The following is a 10,843-nucleotide window of genomic DNA, read 5'->3' as shown; positions in this document are numbered from 1 at the left end:
AATTGATCTCAGGACCCTTGGAAGAACAGCCAGCGCTCTTAACCGCTGAGCCATCTCTCCAGCCCCTTGTTTTTATTTTCTAAGACAGGGTTTCTCTGTGTAGCTCAGTTCACAGAGACCCTCCTGCTTCTGCTGGGGCAGCCCTGCTGAAGGAATTCTCTTGAGTAAAAAGGAAGCAACAGACACACCTCAAGCAGGAAAGTGACAGGATCCAATCTCATCAAAATCCCTCTGGAGACCGTATCCAATGGGAGTGGATCCAGTGTGCAAAAGCCCTGGATTCCACTCCCAGCACCTCAGAGTCCACAGGACTTATGAATGAGGTGGACATGGGGATAAGCAGATGGCAGAACCCTGGACCACAAAAATGACAGCAGCTACAGGAAACTAAGACAGGGAACGGACCTAAGAGAATCTCTCTTACCCTGATGCTTCATCTCAATAGACAAATGCCCTTCTCTGCAGCTGGCCTAGCCTGCTTGGCACACCTACTATGCGGAGGAAGAGTCCTGGGCAGCCAGTCTCAATTGTCACGCCTGTCCAGTTCCTGACAGTGTCCCGCCAGGGAAACCCTGGTCCTAAGCATGCACTATCAGAAGACAGAAATGGACTCCCAACCCCTTAAAATGAAAGGGAGCCTGGGAACAGACAGTCCTATGTTAGCCAAACAAATCCCAGAGGCCAAAGGCTATGTGGGACAAGACATCATTTTATTTCTTTGGTTTTCCAACTTCCCTGTTGGACAATGAAAATTCAGTCTCCCACCTGCCTCATGGCTCCTTGCTTAAAGGCGTGACTCAGCATTTGAGAAGGCTCCGCAGAAAGGCAGGTCCCCAACAGCCAGCCATGCTGGCAGAGACACCAAGCAGAGGAGGCAGGACTTCTTTGGGGCCTCCAGTGCCCTTCCCTGGCTTACAGGACACCATAATTTTGTTCTGTGAAGTTCAATCTTTCTCCACTGAGGGCATGAGCCAGGAGCCACACATCTGGCTCCCATTCAATCCCCATGTTCCTTTGGAAAACATTTTTTGAGGGGGGGGGAAAAAAGAAGAAAAGAAAGAAAGAAAAAAAATACAAAAATACAACCAAAGAGACAATTAACTGGCACTCCTGTAGCTTTCATCAGGGTGGTTGTTTTCCACCTCTCCATGCCGAGCCAAGAAATTACTAAGACAGAGCAAAGGGCCGAGCCAGGAGACAACGCAGGTCCCCCCTTCTTCCTCTGCTCTGTACCGTCTCCCCATCAGCCATCAACCAGCGTGAGGCCTTCATAGAGCGCCCGCTTCCACATGTAGTAGGTGGAGCGGGCGGTGAGGGGGAAGAGGGCCTGGAACTCCTTGTAGGAGGGGAAAGTCTTGGACTGGAAGCGCTTCTGCAGGAACAGCTTGGCTTGGGCCTTGAACTTGCTGGTGGTGAGCATGTCCATCATCAGCACCTGCCGGTCGCTGCCACCTGCTGTCACCGCCACAGGCTGGTTTGGCAGGGAGCCACTGTGGCCTTGGCCCTGGACCACAGCTACCTGTTGATTGACCTCCTCTCTGGGAGACCCTCCTCTGGCATCTTCTGGAGAAGCGACCACTGGGAGTGTTTTCGCAGGAGGAACCATCACAGGCGCTCCGTTCCCAACGGCTTCCATACCCTGCCCTTCCTCTGGCTTCTGCCGTCCCTCTGGCTCCTGCCTCCTTTTGCCCAGAGAGGGGCCCCGCATCCTGGGCCATCCCTGGGAAAAGCTTTTCCACACCCAGAAAGTAGAGGGTGATAGGCTAGGATAGCGGAGGCGGAAGCGACAGAAGGGCAGCTGCCCTCTCAACACCTGCTTGCGGGCAGCCCTGCGGAGTCGCCTCTGCCAACGAGACAAGGGCATCTTGGGGGATTTGGGCCCCTGGGAAGTAGGAGGACCTCCGTCTACCGCTTTCCCTGTCCCCTCCTCTCCCACTTCACTCTTCAAAGAGAGCAGGGCCTCTTCCTCAACCTCTGTTGGCTGGAGAGACCCGGCGGTGGCAAGGACTGGGAAGAGCTTGAAACCGGAGCTCCTCCGGAGGGCCTTCCGCCTCCAGTTGTAGTAGGTGGACCTCGAGATGCCGGGGAACTTGCATTTGAAGCAGCGATAGGGTACCACTTTGTTCAGGGAGATGCAGTGCTCCAGGTACGACTTGGCGCGCTGCATGGAGACCACGGTGGGGCTGGGCGCCGCGGCAGGCGGTGGGGAGCGCTCGGCATCCCTCTTCCCCGGCGGCCTCTCTACCTCTGGCACGGCCAGTGACTCCCTGGGTGGGGCGCCGGGGACCGGAGCCGAGCAGGCACCCGAGCCCAGCAGCTCGTGCTTCCAGGCGTAGTAGGTAGACCGGGAGATGTCAGGGAACCTCTGCAGGAACTCCTGCAGCGGCACAAGGCCCCCGCGGTGGAAGCTGTCCTGCAGAAAGTGCTTGGCCGAGAAGCGGGTGGCCACCTTCTGCCGGTGCTCCTGCGTCTGCCGCCGCCAGCGGTAGAAGGTGCTCTTGGTGATGCTGGAGCGCTCGCAGAGGTGGGAGTAGCTGAGGCCCGGCTCGCGGTTGAGCAGCTCCAGGGTTTTGGTTGGTGGCAGCAGGGCACCCACGGCTGGAGGGGCGGGGCCGAGGCTGGCGGCGCCGTCGGCCTCCACCTCCTCCAGGCCAACCACGGGGGCAAAATACTGGTGACGGAAGAGGTGGCTAGTGAGGGGCTGGCCGGCCCACATGATGTGCAGCATGGGGGTCACGTGGGTGCAGCGGCGAGGCCTGATGACCCGGTTAAAATAGGGCCGGATCTTGACGTTGCGCATGGGGTAGATGGAGTAGATGTTGCGCTGAAGGATGGAGGCAAGGGCGTACAGGTGCCACACATTGGAGAAGCTGGTAGGGAAGCACGTGGCCTTGACGTCGGCATCGAAGATGGCCTCCAGGGTGGCAGAGGACAGGCTGGTCATCTCGGGGGACTCCTCGGAGCACAGGGAGTAGCGCACGGCCTGCAGCATCACCTTGGAGTCGATCATGCCCTGGAGATAGTAGCGCCTGTGCAGCAGCATCTCCACCACGGTGCGGGCCCGCAGCTCCAGGCTAAGACCCGTGTGGCCCCACAACAGCATGCTGGCCGCCTCGAACAGCAGGCTGCCCTCGCCCTTGCACACCATGGGCAGCATGTTCCGAGGGGCATCCTCGGGGTACAGGCTCAGGGCCACGGAGTCCACCTCCAGCACCTGGGGCCCAGGACCACCCTTCTGGCAGACCGGGAGGCTGAAGGTAGCTAGGACCTGCTTGGCCTCCAGGGCGGCGCTGAGGAGACCCTCCAGGCCCTCCGACTCCACTGCCTCCTGCAGGTCCCGCAGCACCTGCTGCACGAGCTGGGCCCGAGAAGTCATCCTGACAGGGCGAAGGAGAGGGGGCAGAGGTCAGAACAATGGGGAGTCAGCTCTAGCGGCTCTACCGTTATGAAGTGGCAACAGAAGTAATTTGATGGTGGGGGAGGGTCACCACAGCATGAAGAACTACATTAAAATGTTGGGAAGGTTGAGAACCACGACCCCAGAGGTAATGGGAGTGATGGTGCCTGCCTTAGAGAGCCCTTACGGGCTTAACTGATAGGATGAAAGTTTTAAAAACACACTCACACAATCCAAGTACTCGGAGGGTGATGCAGGAGGATCCTGAATTCAAAGCCAGCCTAGGCTACCCAGCCAGATTCTATCTGGAAACAAAACAAAAAACAGTGGAGGAAGATACAGATATGGACAAATAAACAGATAAACGTATCTTTGTTCTGTGTCTCTCTCTAGAACACTCCCTGAGACACAGTAAGGCAGAACAGACCACCAGTTACCATACAGAATCATCTAATACAAAAATATTATACAGCAGATACAGAAACTACACCTCCAAAGGCGAAGTTGTGCACGCCTTTAATCCTAGCACTCACCGGGTAGGCAAAGGCAGCCAGGCCTTTCTGAGTTCCAGCCCAGCCAGAGCTACACAGTGAGACCCTGCCTCAAAACCAAACAAATAAATAAGCATAGAACGATCTCTGTAGTGGTTAAAGACATGATCACATATGGGCCAAAATCTAGAACAATGATTCTCAAAATATAGTCCCAGGTCCCTCATAAATTATTTTGAGAATAATACTTAGACACAGCGTGATAGCTTAAGCTAATGCAATGATTTGCCTTCTTATCATTGGACTAAAACCATTTTATTTTATGTTGGGGAGTGATAGTTCACTCCTATAATCCTATAACCCCAGTACTCTGGAGACTGAGACAGAATAACTGCCATGAGGTTGAGGCCAGCACAGACAAGTAAATCCCAAGCCAGCCTGGGCTACAGTGTGAGAACTTTCCTATCAGGAAATGAAGGCAACAGCATCTAATTATAAAGTCTAGTTTTCCCTCTGATGTCCTTGAAGAATGCCCTTGAGAAGTCCTTAAGCACACCCAGGTGTTTCTAGAATTGGAAGCAGGCTGAATGGCTCCTTTGGACAGTTATTGTTTAAAGGTATGTGATGAATCAGCTGCTTTTAGAATGGAACATTTTTATGTAGACCAGGTTTGCCTCAAACTCAGGTCGGCCTCTGCCTCTCAGTGCTGGCATTAAAAATGTGCACCATGCCCCAAAGAAATATATATATATATATTTAAATTAAAGCACAGTTGGGAGTTTATTAAGAAAGAATTTTACAGCCTGGGCAGGGGTGGCACACATCTTTAATCCCAGCACTTGGGAGACAGAGGCAAGTGGATATCTGTGAGTTAGAGGCCAACCTGCTCTACAGAGAGAGTTCCAGGATGGCTGAGGCTACACAGAGAAATCCTCTATCAAGAAAAGGAAAAGAAAAAGAAAAAAGAAAGAGTTTTACTACAGATTTAAGGACAGATCACAGGAGAATGGCTTAGAAAAAGGACCTGCCCTAGAGAGTAGGTTAACTGTCCAAGAGAGCTCGCTGGAAAACTATTTTTAGAGAAAGACTGACATTACAGGAAGGCACGCAGCACAAACCTGTAATCCCATTTCTGTGAGGCTGAGACAGAAGGATCAAGTTCAGAGTTGACAGTCAGCCAGGCTAGCGCAAGGCCAGCTTGGGCCACAGGAGCACCAGACTCAAAACAACCAAAGTGGAAAAACAAGACAAAACAAAAACAGCAAAACTACCACAGACAGAAATGGGTTATATAGACTCAGGAATATTTGAGAGATATTTTCTCAGAAACAAATCTGGTGACCAAGTTGAAGACGGCTCAGTGGCTAACCGTTGCTGCTCTTGCAGAGGACCTGAGTTTTGTCCCCAGCAACCACACAAGCATCTGCCAACTCCTGCATCGGGGAATCCAACACCCTCCTCTGGCCTCCTTGGACAGGAGACATACATATGATATACATACATGCAGGCAAAACACTTATACACATAAAATAAATCTAGTCACTTTTTTTTAATAATAAAAAAAAAGATTTAGGTGATCTTATCTCTTCAAAAAAAGTTAACTATATTACTGTGACTTAAGTCTGAATTTACCTGAAAATAGGTAGTAGAATTGGCAGAGCCTGGGGATTCAGAGCTATCAAGGGGAACACAAGACTCTTCTTCAAAAGATAATTACAAAGCCAGGCGTGGGTTGCACACACCTGTCATTCCAGCACTTGGAAGATGGGAGTTCAAGGCCAACCTAGGCTATGTAGTGAGTTTAAAACCAGCCAGGCTGAGACCCAGTTAGAAACTGCATCCAGTTTTTTTCCCCCTGAAAATGTGTATCTACTACATTTGATATAACCTTGACAACTTCCCACTACCTAAATGATTTCATGCTGTATAATCATATTGTCAACATTTCTATTAAAGAGTTGTATTAAAAAAATAATCTGTATTACCACAAAACTGAGGGATGACCTTACAAAGCCATGCACTTGGTCAAATATTCAAAGGGTAGCACATCCTTTGGCTTGGATACAGCAAGACACACAAATTTCAGGATAGTTTCTTGACTTACTTTTCTTTAAATAAGGTCTCCTGATTCTCCGGCCTCAGCCTCCACAGAGAGCTGGGAATAGACATGGTTTGAAAACCCGCACTATAGGCTTTGGCAGATGGTCATGCAGTTAAGACAGAGCAGCAAAAACATCTAGTGGAAAAGCCAAAGCCCCCTGAAATACTGTTAAAGCCAGACTTTCCTAATTTTTTTTTCTCCAATAAAACAATCTATGAAGAAAGACTATGAAGCAGAATCTAGGAAAATGGTGTCACAGAGGACTGAGAAAACTATGATTCGTTCTTTTTCTCTTTACTATGGACTTTTTTTCGTTTTTAAGTTAATGCTAGGGATCAACACAGCATTGGTAACCCCACCACCACCACCAAGCCATGTCCACACCCTCAGAAGTTACTTTTCTTATTTCACTGTTACTATTTCACTTTTGTTTTGTTTTTTTTTTTTCTTTGTTATTAGGCTTTGAACCCAGGACCTCGAACATACAAGACCATATCCTAAGCCTCTTGGTTTTAATTTTGAATAGAGTATACACTGAGATATTACCCATATAAACAAAGTCTTCAAGCTCCTCACATTTAGAGTGAAGCCAGGCAAAGCCATGCACACCTATGATCCCAGCACTCAGGAAGGCAGAGGCAGGTGGATCTCTGAGTTCCAGGCCAGCCCGGTCTACAAAGTAGAGTCCAGGACAGCCAAGGCTACACAGAGAAAGCCTGTCTTGAAAAATCAAAATATTAAAAAATAATAATAATAAATAAAAAGAAAGTAGAAGAAAAGAAGGGGAGGGCTAATGGATCTAGGAGATGGTGATGCACACCTTTGATCCCAGCACCTGAGAGGCAGAGTGTGAGTTAGAGGCCAGTTTGGTTTACAGAGTGAGTTCCAGGACAGCCAGGGCTACACAGAGAAACCCTGTCTGGAAAAGAACAAAAGAAACAAACAGAAAAGGCCAGCGGATATCCCAAACCAAATACAGCTGAGAACTGCCGTCTGAAATAGATGGGCTTCCACAGACAAGCAGGAAGGCAGTCTGGCTCAGAGGACTGGAATGGAGACTGCTTGTATTCTAACCCTGACAGCAGGACTATGCCAGTGCAACTCCTGGGGAAACAGATCTGTGGCAGAGCACTTGCCTAGCATTCAGGAGACCTTATGTTCAAAGAGATGAGGAGAGAGCTCAGTTGGTGCACCCATGGCCCAGAAACCACAAAGATCTGAGCTCAGAGCATCAGAATCCAAGTTCAAAGCCAGGGCAAGCAGCACACACCTGTATAGAGTCAGGAAGATGCCTGGGGCTTGCTGGCCAGCCAGTCTAGCTGAATCGGTGTGCTCCAGGTTCATCGAGCAAGGCAGGACAGACAGCCAGCATCAACCCCTGGCCTCCATGCACACACATTTGTACACACATACACGCACACACATTTGTACACACGTATACGCACACACACGTACACACACGTACACACACACACACACACACAGATGGCTCTCACCACCAAGCCTGAGGATCTGGGTTCAGTTCCCGGGAGCCACATGGCAGAAGAGGAGGACAGACTCTAGGAATTGTTGTCTGACCACCACATGTGCCCACTAAATACAAAATAAATAAATGCAAGAAGCCCTGGGTTCCTTTCTTTCTTTCTCTCTCTTTCTTTCCTTTTCTTCTCCCCCTTCCCCAGACAGTGTTTCTCTGTGTAGCCTTGGCTGTTCTGGACTCACTTTGTAGACCAGGCTGGCCTCAAACTCACAGAGATCTGCCTGCCTCTGGCTCCCTGAGTGCTGGGATTAAAGGCGTGTGCCACCTTGGCTGGTGTGCCCTGAGTTCCACTTCTATCACCACAAAAACGCCTGTGGTGGTACATGTTTGCAGTTCACCCACCTATAAATCAAGCACATGGGAAGTTGAGGCAGGAGCAGCAAGGGCCAAGGTATGTGAGGTTGGTATGGGATACTTCGGACCCTGCCTCAGAATGAAAAAAAAGCTTTGGGACTCTCATCAGCCCCAGTTCACAGGTGGAGAAACTGAGGCAATTGACTGCAGCCTAATTTGTTCAAGGTATCACAAGGGAATGGGCTAGCCAGCCAGCTTCCATCCAGTACAGGCCAAGCTCCCTAACTTTAATAACCGCCGAGGGGAGGCATCCCTTTGTGGACAGCTTTCAAATTAGAAAGGGGACTATTTTCTTTTCTGGCTACTCAGATGTGGTTCTTGGAACCTAACACTTTGCTTTAATTAGGCTCCATTTTAAAAATGTGTTTGAGTATACATGATCACCACACAGCATGCTTAAAAAGAGAGGCCCCGGAATGTGAGTTGTGATGGGGTAAAGGTGAGAAGAAAAGAATTTTAAAACATTGACAGAACTGCCAGAATTTACTTGATGGCAAGAAAGAAGAGCCTTTCCAACAGTGATAATCAGACCCACCCTTGGTTAACATTCTAAGCTCTAATCGTCTTTAAAACGTGTATAATTAAGACAAGACAGCTGGGCGGTAGTGTTGCATGCATGCCTTTAATCCCAGCGTTCCGGAGGTAGGGGCAGGTGGATCTCTGTGAGATGGAGGCCAGCCTGGTCTGCAGAGTTGAGTTCCAGGACAGCCTAAGCCTCACCGAGAAACCCTGACTCGAAAAACCAAAACAAATAACAGGAAAGGAAAAAAAGACAACTATCAGGAATAATCAGACAAACTCTAACCAAATTTTTACCTGTGCAATGTTGTTTAATCTAGAGTTGGATTTTTTTCTCCTTTTTCTTTTTTTTTTTGGGGGGGGGGAGGGGCAGATTATAGGTTTTTGCTGTTCTTTGAGACAAGGGTCTCATTACTTAGCCCAAGCCGGCCTTGAATTTGAGGTAGTCTTACTCCTTGAATTTGAGGTAGTCTTACTCCTTGAATTTGAGGTAGTCTTACTCCTCCTAAATGCTGGGATTAAAGAAGTGTGTCCTCAAGCCCCCGTCTCCCAACCTCTACAGGAATTGGCTTTTGAATCTTATATTTAATGCATTTTACACGTTTGAAAAAGGTTATTGCTGGGCTAGTGATATGGCTCAGCAGGTAAAGGTGCTTGCTGCACAGGTCTGGCAACTTGGACTTGATCCCTGGAACCCACACCAGTGTGGGAGAATTGTCCTTTAGCTCCCACGCATGTGGTGCAACACGCATACCCACAAATACATACCATACACACAACACTAATAATAATATTAAAACTTTTCATCTATTTTTGTTTAGATTTGAGAGATAAGCTTCATCCCAGTCCTTAGTAGAAAGAACACTAAACATACACATTAAAAAAAATTTTTTTTCCAAAACCAAGTTCTAAAGACAAAGAGTTTTTTCACTGTCAGAAAAATCATCCCAAGAAACAGGATAATGTTCCTCCTGTTCTTTTTTTACATGACGTCACTTCTTAAGTGAATGCAAATGAGGGCTTTGAGATACTTTGCAAACAAAATTAGGAAAATAGCTGCCATTACTGACTCCCGCACTAAGCGCATTTAACTTAAGGCAATTCAACCAAAGTCTCAGAAAGAACAATTTAAACGGTGCAGGTGACTCTCCCTGCTTCCACTCCCGGAGCCTGCTCAGAAGTGGAGCAAGATGTTCCCCTGGGTGAGCTCAAGGCCCCGTGGGCTTCTGTGGGAGTGAATATTTGATTCCGGGTTTTTCAGAGGTAATTTTATTACTCTGCGGGTCTCACCTCCCCTCCGTGAAACCCCAAGTCCATCACACCTACCCGGATCACAGGCATCAATATTCCTAGCTCACACCTGGGGAAGGAAAGGCTCAGCGGAGGTTAAGAAAGAACATACAGCTATTAAAAGCTGCAAAACCTTCACAGTCTGACTCCAGCGCTCTCCTAATCATTGCAGTTCTATCTCACAAACACACACACACACACATCTCCAAAGCATTTGTTTAAATGATCCAGAGAATTTCTTGGCCTTTTGAGATGCACTTGGTAGACAAGAAAACGGAGGTAGAGAGTAAAGCTGACTTGCCTGAATTCCTCCGGTAGTGTCCAACACAGCGTCCAGATTCGGCACACTTCCTGTGCACAGACCTTACCCTTCCCCACCCTGCGGGGCCTACCCTACCTCATCTTTCCCCGGCCTAGTCAGACCTGGCTCCCCCCTCTCTCTTTCCTCCTTTTCTTTCCCACAAAGGAGAAGAGATGGAAAGTAGGGAATACCCCACTACTGGCTCCCTCAAACGCTTTCTGAGAGCAGGATGTAGTGGCCCAGGGCAGTAATACCGGCGCTTGCTAAGGCTCTTGAGTTCAAGTCCAGCCTACTGTACATAGGAAGGGCCTTGTTTCTAAAATAAAATCTAAAAAGTAGCTTCAAGGGAGAGCCTACCCTCAGCCATACAAAAGGGCTGGACCACCGTAGCCAGCCAGTGTGGAAGGGGCAGGGGCTGCAGGAGCGAGCCCTTAAGTGGATAATAGGTGATGGAGTTCAGGTGCGGCACTTTGGCAGTAGCGCCCTTCCAGAAGCGTACCCACGGTCAACGTGATTACTGCCAGGTGCCCTGAAGGATGGAGCCCAGACTATGGCTGACCTCCGGGAAACCCCGCGTAGCGCCTGGGAAGGGTCCGAAAAAGCACTAAGCCGAAGAGGCTCCTCCCCCTCCCCCCATGATACAGGCCTCGAGTTGGAGGGGAAGGGAGTAGGTAGAGCCGAGGCATCGGTTTCTAAACAACATCTTAGCGCCTGGGAAGGACTCCGGAATCACATAGGAACCCAACTGAGAAGCCAGCGCTCTCCGGAGCCCTCCCCCTGGCCCCCCGTCCGTCTCAAAGCTCGCTCTGCCCTCTCTGTGAGCTAAGGAACCCACAAGCACGTGGCTCAC

The 10,843-nt window shown here is 49.4% G+C and overlaps 1 protein-coding gene across 1 annotated transcript; it reads right to left on the bottom strand.

The window, feature by feature from the left end:
• Positions 1 to 810: 810 nt before the first annotated feature.
• Positions 811 to 3,376, bottom strand: Vrtn (vertebrae development associated). Its single transcript, XM_021634142.2, has one exon. The coding sequence runs from the start codon at positions 3,374 to 3,376 to the stop codon at positions 1,244 to 1,246; it is 2,133 nt and encodes a 710-aa protein (XP_021489817.1). The 3' UTR covers positions 811 to 1,243.
• Between the last annotated feature and the right edge of the window lie 7,467 nt (positions 3,377 to 10,843).

The sequence above is a fragment of the Meriones unguiculatus genome, chromosome 7 (genome assembly GCF_030254825.1).
Source record: "Meriones unguiculatus strain TT.TT164.6M chromosome 7, Bangor_MerUng_6.1, whole genome shotgun sequence".
In the NCBI taxonomy this organism is placed as follows: Eukaryota; Metazoa; Chordata; class Mammalia; order Rodentia; family Muridae; genus Meriones; species Meriones unguiculatus.
Note: the sequence above shows the minus strand (reverse complement) of the source record. Positions and strands in the feature narration are given on the sequence as shown.